The 17,790-nt window shown below is 39.8% G+C and overlaps 1 protein-coding gene across 3 annotated transcripts in view; it reads right to left on the minus strand.

Annotated features, from left to right (window-relative positions):
• The window catches only part of LOC137287404 (glutamate receptor ionotropic, kainate 2-like), a 125,855-nt gene that overhangs the window by 18,653 nt on the left and 89,412 nt on the right, over positions 1-17,790 (minus strand). For all 3 annotated transcript variants that reach the window (XM_067819671.1, XM_067819669.1, XM_067819668.1), the window contains 3 exons: positions 14,352-14,507; positions 1,399-1,650; positions 541-722 (listed from right to left, as the gene is read on the minus strand). In XM_067819671.1, the coding sequence (XP_067675772.1) occupies positions 541-722; positions 1,399-1,650; positions 14,352-14,507 (590 nt within the window). The remainder of the gene's footprint in view (positions 1-540; positions 723-1,398; positions 1,651-14,351; positions 14,508-17,790) is intronic.

Genomic DNA, 17,790 nt, shown 5'->3' on the forward strand with positions numbered 1-17,790 from the left:
GTGTTCAAATATGAGTTTACATTATCAAAAGGCATATGGATGATGATTCAAGCTGACCTTTCCATTTACAGATTTCAGTCACTATAATTATGAGGAACGTGTTGACCCCAAACTGAGTCATAATGCATGTATACAATGGACTAAATCCAAGTATATCATGTCTTGCAAATTGGCTTCATGCCTTAAACATGATAACCTGGACTTGTATTGATGTAATGTATGCAGGGTAGCATGGTGGTTCAAGCGTTCGCTCGTCACGCCGAACACCCGGGTTCGACACCCAACACGGGTGATATGGAATAATGCTAAAAGCGGCCTCAAAACTCATTGACGTAATGCATAACTAAAGTGTTATCTCAGTTCAGAAAACACACATCTAACTTCAACCTGTTCATGCACAACGATGGCAGTTGTTGGGTCGACTCTTATACTCGGACCTAATTAGGTCTGGGTCCCTGAGATGTAGGTAATGATAAGAATCGGTCAGGGCAGCAAGACTGCCAAAGGCAAGTTGAAATTGATTATATCCTGTCTTCCTACCGCATGGAGAATTTTCTTGACACTTGTTAACTTGCAGTCGATGACCATGCGGAACTGTCCTTTCTCTTTGAGTTCTTTGAACATGTTCACGTAGTCATTGTTGATTGGTTCCAGTTTTCGAACAGTTATTCGAGCTTTGCCCATTTCCGGTGCTTTGAGCACTTCCTGCAGGCGAGTCAGTCCTGGAATTAAAATCGTGTCGTTATTTTTCTTCAAGGTAGATGATGCCACATGCATTCGTTACTGAAAGAGATATACGTATAAGAATTCTGCACACGGATATTTGAATATCAAAATCACCTAACGACAGTAGGTTGAAATGTGATGAAGAGACTTCAAGATGTGAACACCATGTCTTTGCATTATATAGACATCGTTAAGGTGTTCTTAAGTTATATTAACTTCAGTTGGAAGCTTCTCAGCAAATGGCGACCTTTATGTACCGATTCCTTCGGAATATTACCTATCTTTTGAGTTCCGTATACCTAACAAAACCATAATGCTCAAAGTGAGTGGGATAAGGGACAAGGGACACCACTTAAAAATACCAAATGTAGATTTAAATACAAAACAGAAGAAAAGAAAATATTGACGGTGGAACCTAATAGGCAGATCCAGGAACTTTCAGGATAGTTTGGGGGCGTGGGGAGTGTTGGCCTTTAGTGTTTTCAAAGAGTTTAGAACCCCATTCCCTGGATCCGCCAAAGATACTACTATATATCACAAGGTACCTGACTACACGGAAGCAGCGTGTACTGGAATAGATAGTCCCTACGATGAGAGTGAAAAGAGGAAATCTTCACATAGCCTCCTTAAGTAGATCTAAAATTATTCGTTTAGAAAATCTCCTATATTCACCTTCATTGTTCTCATATAAGAGGGTGAACTTGCTCCAACCCCAGTACCGCACCATGTCCCTGTAGGCCTGGCTCAGGGTCAGGTAGTGCGGGAACAGACTGATTGAGTAGTAATCACGTGTGTCTCGAGGGTCCCAGTGCCACTGTAGGTGTGGAATCTCGAATGCATTGCACATGGATTGCACATGCGCAGAAGAAAGTGATGACACCGGACCGAAGATGCCAACGATTCCTTTTCCTACCATCTGGCATACTGAAATGACAAAGTAGCACGTTCACAGAATAAGTGGCACAGTGATACTCAACGTACTGAGGTAAATTAATACGATTTATACAAGTTGGTAGGTTTGTAAATAAATAAATAAATAAATAAATAAATAAATAAATAAATAAATAAATAAATAAATAAATAAATAAATAAATAATGATGTCATACATTACGATCTATTCTCAAGGATCTATTCTGTTACAGGAATTTTAGGCGTTATCTGTCTGTCTGTCTTTTGCACTCCCCTTTGAAATGACTTGCAGACACAAAGAATGTATGTACATGAAGACTTAACGCTGTTTTTGGACACGCCTTGTCGAAAGTATTTTAATGTCATTGTTGTATTGTATGTCGGTAATACCGTGCAATAAAATAAATTTAATAACCATGGTGGTATGCTGCAGGAGACGCTAACAGAATTATAGTGGCGCTTCATGCAACGAAAATGACCGTCCCTTGCTTTTGAGCGGCTAACAACTGGCAAGATCAATGGTGATGTTATGAATAGGGAAGACGAAGGATGAGTTTTCAGATGCAATAGGACTTTAAATTTCCTTCTAATGTTTTCTTTCCCTTTTTTGCAATTGTCAGTTAGAAACCGGGCGTCTCCAGTCGTAAGTGGTAGATGAGACGGCTGGAAAATTGAATGTTTAAAACATCGAATCGGCGTAAACATTCCTAATAGATTTTCAATGAAATTGATAAAAAACGAGTGGTGTGATATGGAATGTTGATCACTGTGCTGACATAAAAGGTTGCCTTTTTGAAGTCTGTCTCACTCTCTGAAGACGTCTGGACTTCGGAACTTTGAGCTCCAAGGATAAGAAAAACTAGATAACTGCTCGAACAACTTTGACGTTTTGCTTACACTGTCAGAATATTGCGCTGCTAGGTAAAGAAACACGTTTATAAGGAAACCTCTTGAGGCGAAAGAGAGAAAGTCAATTACGAGATATCTCCAACTTGTGTCTGCCGCTGTGTGGCCGAGCCAGGAAAAAAATGTGCTTGTCACCAGTAACTGACAAGCCTGTTGACGGGTTGCTCGGGGCAACGCCGTGAAAAAAGATCCTCAAAGATATGTATCACAAAAGCAGTTTCGCAAACTTGTAAACCTCAACGGTATCTGTTCAACATATACGCAAAATGTCGGACACACAAAACGTACAAAAGATTACTATTTGAAGTTTCTAGTAATTGCTTTTCAGTGTCGGGGTATATGTGTTATGATAAGACAGATGGTCTTATGACATTTTGATAGGCTATTTTCTAACACATCCAATTAGGATGTGCTTGGGGGACCCTGTGTATCACAGTACATAAATCATAGGTTCGCTTGCAAACATCGTCTATTCAATTGAATGCCATTCCGCAGGTTCTGAAATATTTATGCAGTTGACTAACACATGATTGTTGACACAAATTATACACTGTATACACTCCTGCGCAAAAGCACATTATTTTCCTGTCTCACTGCACTAACTGAGCGTTACATTACTGCAATTTCGTAAACATACCGTATCAATTCCGAAAGCGTATTCCGTTATAATTTCTGAAACGCAAACTTTCTGCGTTACTTCGGCAGATGTACCGCGTTAATTCCGTAATTTTACCGTGTTAATTCTGCAAACTTACTGCTTTACCTACTCAGACGTACCGTGATAATTCTGCAAACTTACTGCTTTACCTACTCAGACGTACCGTGATAATTCTGCAAACTTACTGCTTTACCTACTCAGACGTACAGTGTTAATTCTGCAAACTTACTGCTTTACCTACTCAGACGTACCGTGATAATTCTGCAAACTTACTGCTTTACCTACTCAGACGTACCGTGATAATTCTGCAAACTTACTGCTTTACCTACACAGACGTACCGTGTTAATTCTGCAAACTTACTGCTTTACCTACTCAGACGCACCGTGTTAATTCTGCAAACTTACTGCTTTACCTACTCAGACGTACCGTGATAATTCTGCAAACTTACTGCTTTACCTACTCAGACGTACAGTGTTAATTCTGCAAACTTACTGCTTTACCTACTCAGACGTACAGTGTTAATTCTGCAAACTTACTGCTTTACCTACTCAGACGTACCGTGATAATTCTGCAAACTTACTGCTTTACCTACTCAGACGTACCGTGTTAATTCTGCAAACTTACTGCTTTACCTACTCAGACGTACAGTGTTAATTCTGCAAACCTTCTGCTTTACCTACTCAGACGTACCGTGTTAATTCTGCAAACTTACTGCTTTACCTACTCAGACGTACAGTGTTAATTCTGCAAACTTACTGCTTTACCTACTCAGACGTACCGTGATAATTCTGCAAACTTACTGCTTTACCTACTCAGACGTACCGTGTTAATTCTGCAAACTTACTGCTTTACCTACTCAGACGTACCGTGTTAATTCTGCAAACTTACTGCTTTACCTACTCAGACGTACCGTGATAATTCTGCAAACTTACTGCTTTACCTACTCAGACGTACAGTGTTAATTCTGCAAACTTACTGCTTTACCTACTCAGACGTACCGTGATAATTCTGCAAACTTACTGCTTTACCTACTCAGACGTACCGTGATAATTCTGCAAACTTACTGCTTTACCTACACAGACGTACCGTGTTAATTCTGCAAACTTACTGCTTTACCTACTCAGACGTACCGTGTTAATTCTGCAAACTTACTGCTTTACCTACTCAGACGTACCGTGATAATTCTGCAAACTTACTGCTTTACCTACTCAGACGTACAGTGTTAATTCTGCAAACTTACTGCTTTACCTACTCAGACGTACAGTGTTAATTCTGCAAACTTACTGCTTTACCTACTCAGACGTACCGTGATAATTCTGCAAACTTACTGCTTTACCTACTCAGACGTACCGTGTTAATTCTGCAAACTTACTGCTTTACCTACTCAGACGTACAGTGTTAATTCTGCAAACCTTCTGCTTTACCTACTCAGACGTACCGTGTTAATTCTGCAAACTTACTGCTTTACCTACTCAGACGTACCGTGTTAATTCTGCAAACTTACTGCTTTACCTACTCAGACGTACCGTGATAATTCTGCAAACTTACTGCTTTACCTACTCAGACGTACAGTGTTAATTCTGCAAACTTACTGCTTTACCTACTCAGACGTACAGTGTTAATTCTGCAAACTTACTGCTTTACCTACTCAGACGTACCGTGTTAATTCTGCAAACTTACTGCTTTACCTACTCAGACGTACCATCTTAATTCTGCAAACTTACTGCTTTACCTACTCAGACGTACCGTGTTAATTCTGCAAACTTACTGCTTTACCTACTCAGACGTACAGTGTTAATTCTGCAAACTTACTGCTTTACCTACTCAGACGTACCGTGATAATTCTGCAAACTTACTGCTTTACCTACTCAGACGTACCATCTTAATTCTGCAAACTTACTGCTTTACCTACTCAGACGTACCGTGTTAATTCTGCAAACTTACTGCTTTACCTACTCAGACGTACCGTGTTAATTCTGCAAACTTACTGCTTTACCTACTCAGACGTACCGTGTTAATTCTGCAAACTTACTGCTTTACCTACTCAGACGTACCGTGATAATTCTGCAAACTTACTGCTTTACCTACTCAGACGTACCGTGTTAATTCTGCAAACTTACTGCTTTACCTACTCAGACGTACCGTGTTAATTCTGCAAACTTACTGCTTTACCTACTCAGACGTACCGTGATAATTCTGCAAACTTACTGCTTTACCTACTCAGACGTACCGCGTTAATTCCGTAATCTCACTGCATTTATTCCGCAAACTTGCCGCGTTACCTCCTCAGACGTACCGCGTTAATTCCGTAATCTCACTGCATTTATTCCGCAAACTTACCTCCGCCCACGGATCGCATTAATTACGTAAGCTCACTGCCTTAATTCCGCAAAAGCACCGCGTCAATTCCGCTTACAAGCGTACCCATAACTTTCCACTGACGTATTGTGTTTTTTTTTTTATGTTCGCAAGGAATCACATTGATGAAGCAAACGCAACGTGGTAACTGCTTAAATGTAGGTATTATTTGCACAACCGCAAATCAACGTGTGACGGTACAGTATTGTGGGAACCGGCGATTATTTATGAGCGGGGCTATTTACCACACAGCGATAGTAATTACAACCATTGTCCCTGTTTGAATTTGGAATTGACTATCACCTGTTGGACTGGATCAGTACGGTACTTAACTTGAAATTAACTTGAAATAATTTGCCTCCATTTACACACAAAGTTCCATTCAGTATGGGAGAAAAAGTATCATAAAATTAGCGACAGAACTGTAAGGTGACATTTTGAAAAGTTATTTGTCATGTGAATGTGAAGTAATAAAGTGATGATCACGTACTATTTTTCCCTTTAAAAAGAGGTATAATATAAATGATTGTAAACTAAAAGTCACTGTGTTCTGTAATATGATTGGTTGAAAAACATGATCAAATGGTATTAGATTCCCGGAAACTGCAAGACTATTTACTGCGTACTGACAAGTAGAAACCTCGCAAACAATTGTTTTGTTGCGTCATCAACAGTGGTGACATCATTCAAATCATATTGTGACGTAAAGTTAGAATGACGTCACAAATGAGCAACTCCAGATGCTACCATGGGAACCAGCTGAAACGGCCAGCTGATGACACTTCACTGCTGTACCCCTACTCGATGAAAACGAGTGCAGACATTTCAAATGAAATATTCCCGTGCTTCAAATACTCAATAACACCCGGAAATTGGCCAACACATGGTGTTTATCTCCTAAGTAGATAATCTTCACATTTTCAGTGACTATAATGTCTTCAGTATTTAAAGTATTAAAAGTAGGTATTAGGAAGGCAGTTTATATGTTATCATCACAAGTGTCATGGGATACTTAACATTAAAGATAATATTTCAAATGATTGTATTTAATATAATCACGTATATATTGGTGATATATACATATGGAAATTAATTAAGCAACACCAAATTCAAAGACACATAAAAACTTAACAAAGTTTAACGAAGTAATTTTGATGATTGATTATTCAATTTTGATGTATTGACATACAGCATGAGCTTTTCATGGGTTGATATGACGCGCGTGAAGCTTGCACAGCGCACGTGCATTGCTTTAACCTCAACTTTCGAAAAATGCACTTTTTCCCTGGGGTGTTTACAAGCGCAGGTTGTCGATTGCATTCGGTTTTTCATTCATTTCAATGTCATGGCACGTAGGAAATTATCAGAGGCCACTCGTTGGCAAATAATCGGCATGAGGAATGCTGGTATGTCTCTAAGACAAATCGGGACTCAAATCGGACGACATCATTCCATAATTTCAAAACTTTTGAAAAAATACCGGGCCACTAATGAAGTTAAAGACCTGCCTAGACCAGGAAGACCCAGGAAGACCACAGTCCGGGAGGACAGAGCTTTACTGAGACTTGTACGGCGCAGGTCCTTCGACTCGAGCTCTCGGTTGAGACAGGAGTGGCTTCCAGGGAGACCCATCTCGAACAGGACTGTTCGGAATCGTCTGAAAGCTGCAGGATACCGGGCAAGGAGGCCAATCAAGCGACCCAGACTGTCTCCAGCCCATAAGGCAGCCCGACTGGCCTGGTGTAATGACCGTTTGCACTGGAACATTGCCTCTTGGAGGAAGGTCCATTTCTCAGATGAGAGCCGGTTCTTGCTGCACATGGTGGACGGTCGTACTCGGGTCTGGAGGCAGAGGAACACAGCAATGGCTCCACGGAACATCCAGGAGACTGTGGCCTTTGGGGGAGGTTCCGTTATGGTATGGGGGTGCATTTCCATGAACTGCAAGTTGGATATCATTACCATCCGTGGCAACCTTAACGGTGTTCGTTACCAACAGGAGGTTCTTGACAGGGCTGTGGTACCTCATTTTGAGAACCATCCTCTGGCAACGAGACCCATATTTATGGACGACAATGCTAGACCTCACAGGGCGCATGCTGTAAATGATTTTTTGCGGCAAAATGCAATTGACAGAATTCCATGGCCTGCCATGAGCCCTGACCTCAACCCCATTGAACATTTGTGGGACTTTATTGGCCGTCGTGTGAGGCAGAGAGACCCACCAGTCCATAATCTCAACGAATTGACGGCTGCCCTGCATGAGGAGTGGAACAGGATCCCCCAGAATCAGATCCGGAGACTCATCCAAGGAATGAGGAGGCGTCTGGAATCGGTGGTGCGTGCGCAGGGAGGACACACTAGATATTGATGAAAGTCGGTGTGCAGACTCTCAGATGACTGTTCTTTCTTTCCATGTGACATTTGTGTTAATACACCTGACAACAACGTCTGTGGATGAATAGTAAATTGTGTCCATTTTTTCATGAATTTAAGACAGTTTTAAGAATTTGGATTTCGTTGCAATAAAGCAAAGTCTTGATACTTTTTCCCTTTAAGTTGTTTGTCAGAGATCGTCTGTTGAATAAAAAAGTGTCAAACTATATCAACCCGGCATATTTTGATTGTCAGAACACTTCAAAGTTGCTCCAATAGAAAAAATTGGGGTGTTGCTTGATTAATTTCCAGGTGTATATATATACATATATTGATGTGTTAGGGGAGACAGCTGGTGTTTGGGATGGCAGCATTACTTTCAACACGAACCATTCGTTGACATTTCAAGAGCTGTGATCTAGCGAGATGCATGTTTAGCACAACTCCTTGATGCCCAATGTCTCTATGACGAAAGCTAATTTTATTTTCAAGAGTTATGCAATCAGTTCCTTTTTTGAATGGTTAGATACAGAGGAAGCGTTATATTATAGTTGATTGTAGTTGTTGTCGAACTCGAATTATTTCTGACATATTTAGCATCATAATCATCATATGTGACCGTTTAATGAACTGCATTGTAGGGAGTGGAGATAAAACCCAGTCATAGCTGATAGCAGCAGTTTACTCTCAAATCGATATCGTGGTTACATGTTTTGAAAATTTTTCATTCATCAGCACAGCTATGAGAGTGTTGTACGGATCCTAACAGGCTCTGATTATGTAGGCGGTTAACGTCCTCCGTGGAGTGTCTTTACATGAGCCACTGGCATATGGTGCTGAATGTCATTGCTTTTCATTGCCTTCAATAATCTGGATTCCAGTATATGAACCTCGTCTATATGTGGGATTGCCATTTGTGGACGGACGGTGAAGGACAAGAGGCGTTGGTGATATTTTAATGTAATTAACATTAGACACACGCCGTAGGCTGCAATCTGTATTTGATAAACGCCATATGGTGGTAGAAATTGATTTGATGTTACAGTGACAGAAAACAGGCTGTCTGCAAAACAAGCAATGATGGTTCACATTACACTGTACATCTATCGATCAAAATAAACTGCCTCCGCCTTGTACCTGCATTTCTATCAGCTTGAACCTAACTGGATTCTGGTGGACTTGACTTAGGGAAGCTTGCAGCGTTAGAATATTGCGCCAACGTTTATTGTGAAGTGACATAGATGGCTGTTCTGATTCACATTTGGAATATACAGGCAGTGTCCACGCGAATGACGAAGTCGAGTTGGCGTATTCCTATTGCCATGTCAAGCAATCTTTGACGTTGACAAAGTGAAAGTATTTGAAACAGCCGTATAGCTGATTCAAAACGTACGTGACGTTCGGTGTCATGAACAACTGATTAGGTCATGAACAACAAGGATGCTCAGCTTCTCGCTGCTTTCAGTGTCTCCGCATACAGTGAAAACCGAATGCGTCCCGTTGAAATCAGTGACTGATATTGTGGACAACGATCCAGTAAGTGGGGGCAAGATGACATTGAATTTAGCAGGTCCTGACGACCTGGCCGATTTAGTTACCTCCCACAACGAACATACATTCCTGGGAAGAGTTCCAAAACGGAATTAACAAAGTATTTTCTTCCAAAATACACTTGGATGACTTTTCCGATGTATATAATGAGAAATGATTCCATTAGGTAACAATCAACATTACTTGACATGACAGCGTGAAACCACCACAATCTTCAGAAATATCTGTTGTACGATTGGGGCCATGTGTTCAGGAATCAAAATATAATTATGCTAATACCATGTTTCCAACTGACAAGATGAGTGCAGCTTACGTTTATGAGACAGGAAACCAGGGGCAAACACACATTTCAATATATTAACTCAGCTGTCAAAATATGCGAACTGGTAAGGACACTGATATTATACACATGTCATTAATGACCAATGTGACGGTTATCTGAGGACACAGGGTAAACAGTTGCTGTTAAAAAGCTGTACCCAAGTGGGTGTGGTCATGAAAAAGAAACCTATCATGTTTTGAATGAACATTTGAGAGAAACAAATACAGGAACACGGGAAAGGTCAAGAGTTTCTTTAATATTTTTATCACCATGTTTCAAGACTAGCTTTGAATAGCACTGTGGGAAGAAATCTGAGAATAGATACACGAACACTGCCATGAAGTGGTATTGCCTTATTTGTTTCCCTCTTTATATCTTCACGCCAAGGCAAGAGAAAAGCCAGTCTCGACTCTCCAAATAAACAAATTCCTTTGACGGTGAATGTAGATATTTACATACATGGACAGAAGAGTTAGTGAAAAGGGTAAGCCCTATCCGTAGCTATTGCCAGTCACGTAATCTCAATACAAAATTACATATTCGATAGTTATTTGGCGCCACATTGTTGATGCACTAAACCAATACGAAGGCAGCTTATAAACACACCAAATGTATAACAAACATAGTAAATAATAGTTCAAGCTCATCATTTGTTACGCTCTAGCTCCATGTTCTTAGGAGAAGCAAACACAAAAATGTCCATTGCACGTGAATAACACATGTATATATTGTTGTGAACGTCATTTCCATATCAAGCACACAAGTTTGACCTCACCAACATTTGCCACTACCCACATTCCAAATACACAAGTGGAACATTTCTTATTCGGAGCGGTGTAAAGGAGTCAAATGATTTTTATCAACACTTATGCAACAGCTGTAAGCTCACACTTGGTTGCACATATCTAATGCATATAATTATGCATGGAAAAAATGCAGTAAGTACTGAAACAATATGCGTATATGACCTAGGACGCTATAAATCCATCGAGTGATCTCTTACAATTTATGACACCATGTGTCTCCTGGTGCTATATCATGATGTTATTATGAAACCATCAACATTGCTGAATGTTAGTGTCATTTGATATGTGTGTACGCGCAAGGGTGTGTATGTGTGCCTGTGCGGGAGTTGCTGATGTCAGGAATCCAAGACATGGCATTACCATCCTGTAGTTGACAGTATCAACGAAGTTAAGTCCTGCTGTAGTGTTTTGACAACCTAGCCTTCCAAACCAGTCCAGTAAATAGCCTTTCCATATCAACATAGCTAACCCGCAACTCTCAATGGGTTTCCCATGGAGTGTTGAGAACATATGTTACACTGGGGGATTGTTATAAATCTACGGTATGTTTAAAGGCTATTCAATGAAATATGTCGATACAAACGGACGTCAGTCTGTACTGGTAACATTGAAACCATTATTAAAACAAATCTAATATAATAGCATGGTATATATTTTAATAGGTTTATAGGTTCTGTTGCATTAATTGTTTCACCAGAGAAACTTCATTTTCTGACTAGTTGAAAGGCTTCGCACGCACAGGGTTGATGGGGGTAGTCCAGTGGTATCTATGGCAAATTGTGGTCGAGAAGACTCTGGATCGACTCCCCACCCTGGATTAACTCATTGGAAGTCTCCCGCCGTGATGTTGTTGGGCTATTACTCAGAGAAAGGAAAAACGATACTCACTCACACATGAGAAAACATGGAACTTAACGTATATTCAGAGAGTGAATTGGTGAAATTTGACCACTGCTCCCTGCAGAGCGAAAGACATGTTGGCGCCAATATTTCGGATTGCATCGTTTGAACTGCAAAGGTTTCCTAATAGTTCAGCAAGTCAAATTGGAATTCTGAAACGTATTCGCACGCGCTGTCACCAACTTCTCGAAACTGCTATAACAACAATAAAGCCATATCAACTGTAAGTGGAAAAACTTGTCATTAAGTAAAATTTCTCGAAATGTAAATATTTGTAAGAAATCAATCAACACTAAAATTGTTATGTTACAGCATCACGCAGTTACGTATACGCAGGCCAGGTCTATGCTAGATTCATGTCTCTCATGGACTGCTTGGGTTTTCACGTGCCACTGGCATCACTGTACCGAAAAAGGAAGGTTTATTATGTTGCTTGCCTGTAGTACAGTATCGAGACGCTGAAAGTGCTCTCAACATATAGCTTCGTCAAAGGAACTGACTTTGTCGGATGAACACACTGATTGCATGAATACAAGTGTTGTCAGGCTAAGTGCAGCAGGAACTAATATACGAGGGTGGCTGTCTTGCAAATGAAAAGGGCCTATCAAACATGGCGTCTTGTTATCAGACGTAAGTGGACAGTTTTCCAACCATTCTAAGTTCATGGAATGGGATCGATTTTTGGAGGACAGGCTAACTTTCAAACGTCAGCTACGTGTGGCAATTACACCCGAAATCTGTCAAAATTGAGGAATCAAGGCTATTCTTCTCTTGTATTGTGGGCATGTTGAAGTGAATGTTTCTAATGCATAGTTGCAGTAATGATGAAGGTTCCCGTCGTATTCTGATAAAGCAATAAGGGTAATTCACTTAGATCCCTGGACCGCGGTCATTGTCAGCTGGGATGAATGTGATCGGTTGTTTGCCCAATCTATAACCTTGTTTCTGGACCAACTATGGCCAAACAACCTTCAGTGCACGAGTGTAAACTGAACAAAGCTTGCTGGTCCAGAATATACAATCTGGAATTATGACGAGACCATATTCAGGAAGGCTGATGTTATCTCTGCTCACACTTATCGATAGAGTAGGGAGTATCGATGTTTGAACAGTTGGGCCTGACCAATAGTATTGCTTCCGTTAACATAGCACATGTTTTGGAAAGAAACGGCACATGCACGCCAGCTGAGATTGGTACCTATGATATAACTAGGGCTTTTGTAATTAAACCATTGCTTTTTACCATTAAAGATGTGTAATTATGTAGGGAATCGAACCTGGACCAAAGCTGACCTACATAAGCTACTCGCTTTATATGCGAAGTGATTTCATTGATGGTTCGAAATTGTCGCGAGGCAAAAAATGTGGTTCAGTGTGTATGGAAATCCGACAAGACATGTGTCATAATTAATGATATGCATTCTACAATCCCCAAGATTCTATCACCTCCACAAAGTGAAGTTGCAGTTCTGCAGCTGCGAGCATAAGTTGGCGATTTACGGGATAATACATCCGAATGTTCCTAAGTTACACATGAAAACACGTAAGGTATTGGATACGATTTTGTCATAAAACATAATAGTTTTGTCTCTAAGCTGTATCAATTTTCTTGACACCCTTACTTTCAGCTCAACATCCACCTCTAAGTAACTAAAGAGCACATTGAAAAACACACTATTTATTGCATTGAATTCAATGGTACAAAAACACCAACTTGCATTAAACGGATTTGACAGTGTCCCTAAGGTAGGAGCACTGAGCTCAAGAAATGCCCTGAGAGCAATGAATGAGACATGGGGCTCACTTCCTTTACCTCTAGGACTTGCCACGTCGTGATTTACAGTTTCCCTGCCTTTAGTAAAATTGTCACATCGCATAAGAGGACAAGGCGCGAATTCTTCGATTTTATATTAGTCAAAGTTAAAAGCTTTTCCTCTTCAAGCTATTTCCTCATATTCGTAATCGCACCAATCACCTCCAAGCTAGAATCATCGATTATGGTAGACGTAGCTGGATTCAAATCTTAAAATCATGGGCATCCTTTCCACCGTTTTTTTCGGGCAAATCGAGTCGACAGCTTGTCCAAACACTGGAGGGTAGCGATGGGACTACTGTAAATAGATTCGGAAAAGACCAAAAGGGGGGAAGGGAATCGGTATTGGTTATCGGGGGCGGGCCTCTTGAAACCGGAGGTCGATGCTGCCATACAGGGAGCCCAGGCCAAGTGTAAACTGACACAATTGAGGATCCGAGACAAGGGTCAAATAGTATTGATGACAGAATCTGGTTTTCAGGATGTGAAGAATAGCATGGGATACACGTATAGTATTTTTTGCTGTTACTGGTCATGGTCGTTGAGTTGAAGGACAAGGTGACATTGGTGTCTGGTAGCCACACCATATCTATATCGTATGGCTTCAGGCAAGATAGGTTCTACCTTCTGTGATCGCGAAAAATATCTATGGAAGAAACGTGCCTGTCTGTGTGTCTGGTTAAGCATGGATGCCAAAAGCGTTAGAAAACAGCTCGTAACAAGGTGTCCTTATATCGACAATATTTAGGATTGTATGGACTTTGAAATGATTTGAAGACAACTTTCGGAAAAGAGAACAAGTTTAACCGGATTCCATGGCGTAATCTCCGTGTTTCGGAAAAAGCAACACGGCATAAAATATACATAATCTTGAATGTTATTGATCAAGGATAATGATGTAAAAGTCTCTTTGAGTTTCAGATCTTTCGTTTGAACCATAAAGAATCATGTGTGATTTAAAATCCTCAGTATCTGGTGGTACTTACAGCTGTAGCTGACAACAATGAACAATGAGTAAGCTTACCCTTTCTTTGAGCACTGAAACTGTCCTGCTCCAAGACCTCTTGGTCGTCCACCACCACGATGGTGTTGCCAAGGACATCGTTCCTGAGGTTGATCTTTTCTACTGCCCATTCAAACGCCTGGCGCTGGCCGTCATGCTCTTTCTCAAACAGTGCGCCTGGAAACACGGAACAGCAGGTTACAGAACTTGTTAAATGCAGACATTTCGACGGGTACACTTTCTAGTATGAAGCCTCTGACATATAACTATTCGTATTATACTGATATAGTATGCTGGCTGTGAAGTAAATGTCTAAACGTAACGCCTGCAGAAAAATAGATGTATCTATAAGTAGTTCTTTATAATTTTGACATAAAGGTAAGGGGCAGTACAGAATTTCAGCTTCAAATGATTCGGAGTGAAAGAGTGATTGAATCTGTTTTTACGCCGCAGCATGTCGCCAATATTATTATAGGGGACTCAGAAATAGGCTGCATACACTGTACCCTAGTGAGGATCCCTTGGGGTATTGTATCGTATCGTATCGTATCGTATCGTATCGTATCGTATCGCATTGCGTTGTATTGTGTTGTGTTGTATTGTATCGTATCGTATTGGATCGTATCGTATTGCATTGTATTGTATTGTATTGTATTGTGCTGTATTGCACTGTATTGCATTGTATCGTATCGTATCGTATTGTATTGTATTGTATTGTATTGTATTGTATCGTATATTGTTGTGTTGTGTTGTATTGTATGGTATTGTATGGTATGGTATGGTATGGTGTGGTATGATATGGTATGGTATGGTATGGTATGGTATTGAACTAAGATGGAAAATGTGATTGCTCTGCAGTTTATTCTAATCAGATGTAACGTGGCTTTGGGCAAAAGTGTTTTTTTGTCTGTAAGGAGAACTGTCTCATATAACTAACAGTAATACGATTCAAGGTATAACTGGGCAACATTTTGGATTTTGTACCCATATCTAATTATAACAGTGAGACATCTCTACGATTCGTCGTGAGGTTCTTGAAGAAGGAAATAGGGTCAACTGATGTGGCAATAATTCTTTCTGCTTCGCGTTATCAGTGACTGACGATTCTTAGAGCTAAAGGTTCTAGACATGAACATTATCTGTGATAAAGGATTGCAACAATAAATCATAATTAACGTCGGATGGAACAACGAGAGACAGATCTGCATGAATTTCAATAGATTTGCGTGATTATTTGTGCTAGGTGCATCTTTCCTTCATCCATTAATGGAAATTCTGAAATCAAAGGAACCGTAATTGTAGTCAAAATGCTGATATACCTGCTGTTATTTCCTCTTTGTAATATATCATAATAAACAAGATTGTCATAACTCTGTATGAAGCGCTATATATATTCCTGAACTACAAAGAACTATACATATCATTTTAATCTATTGTCTCGTAATGGTTATTTACGATGAAGAATTGACCATAGACTGAAAACAACACAAATCTCAGTCAGGAGGTCGGTGGATTCTACAGTGTTGCGAATATCAAAAGAAGAAAAATATATCTATTCGACAGGATTAATGACTGCCGTTTGAACAACGGAGTGATTGCTTACTAGAAATGATTGAAAACGCCACAAAGAAGCAAACTATTAGAGTCAATCAGTTGAAGCTATAAGAAATTAATCACATACCCTCCCTATTTCTATACACACCTGTTTAGAGGATAAGGTGCAGAAATGATTTTGCTCATGGTAAGGAATTGGCAAAAGTCAATACCAACAATACGAAAAAGAATTTCATATCTAATATAATTAGTTACATTGTATGAACAGAAAAATGCATTTAATTTATTTAACACAACCTTCAGGTACATTTACAGGGATTATATCACTGATAACTGTTTTGCATACCTTGGTAGAGCATATATTTAGGTATACTCTATAGGTTATTAAAGACCACAAAGACTGTAACAAGAACATACTTGATTAAGATGCAATATAATGAGAATATACTACATATCATATTGCTATTCTCTTCCTCTCTAGCAAACATTTTGCACGTATATTGCAATTACAATGTAACCAAATTTGCTACTTGCAGGCATAAACTGTCTCACATATCTTCGAGATCACCAAACGAAGATAAGACATTCATACGACACCAGTTTTGCAAACATATTTTACACATAGCAAGAAGAACTAGTGATGATAAAAAACTGGACCGGTACTATTTTACGTAAAATGAATGATATTGCTTGACAAAGGTTAGTATTTGAAGATCTGTCCAGACCAAGAATTGAACATATCCCGGGTTTTCATCTTAAAAATTCATTACTCAAAAGTAAATCATACAGTATCGAATATGAGTTTCACTTTGCTGGTGGATTAACACTTTCTAAATATTGCAGAGACTTACGACGTCCAGATGTATGATAAAATGAATTTGTCGTGAGGTACCATTAAATGAGAGATACCCCCAAAATGTGTCGTCATGCTTTCATCTTTCGTCTTGACGATATGCGCACACTATGTCTGGTTGTAATTACTTTCAAACAAATAAGATCATTTGGTCTAGCTTCTTCCATCAACAACGATCTGTTACTTGTTTTTGCCAATGCTCAACGATGTCTATTTCAGACCGTAATGCCACATTGTCAGAGAAACACTCCAATTATGGGGTCAATGAGAGGTTTGCAAAAGCCAACGTACTAATCTGAAATATCGATGCCATGAGCCATCAGTTGATCACCGTCACAATATAATGATAATGGTATGTAAAATAGGTATGACTAATGCATATCGGCAAAGGGCTGATCATTTAGCAAGCCCAATGCCATGCCATGACTGTATAATCATTATTCCAAAACGTATATGAAGCATTATCGTCAAACACAGTTAATCCCTTTATTGATTTCACGACGAATTATCCTTCAGAACACAAAGATTTCATTGCTTTTTGAAGAATAAATCCAACAAGACAATGAGAGTGGAAACTGTGACATATTAACTTCAATGTCACAGTATTTACTTGCAGATCATTTCCTAAAATGAATTATGACAAAGTGACGTGCCTTAACGAACATGAAAATTTCCCCAACTAATAAAAGGCCAAGTAAATCTCGAGAGCAAACACCATAGCATTAAGTAGAAGTAGCGGGATGACTATAAGTCCGTGGTGTAGTCACTCATATTGATTTCGTGCCAACGACCGTTAATAAATATTCCACATGGACGCTTGTATATTAACAGTTTGGAGGAAAGGTTCGGGCAATGTCAGTGAGGGTGCTAAGTTATTGACGTGCCCTGATCCTCTGTCCTTCAATGTTCCTTGAAGTGGATACTTGTTCTCAGAATTAAGAGTCTTTCAAATCTCAGTTAATGCCTTTCTACGCTGTAATGAGTGCAGAATCTGTCCACTCATTTCATAACGTGAAGACGCCAGGGCTATTCCAACAGGTCATCGCGTTCTGA

The sequence above is a fragment of the Haliotis asinina genome, chromosome 6 (assembly GCF_037392515.1).
Source record: "Haliotis asinina isolate JCU_RB_2024 chromosome 6, JCU_Hal_asi_v2, whole genome shotgun sequence".
In the NCBI taxonomy this organism is placed as follows: Eukaryota; Metazoa; Mollusca; class Gastropoda; order Lepetellida; family Haliotidae; genus Haliotis; species Haliotis asinina.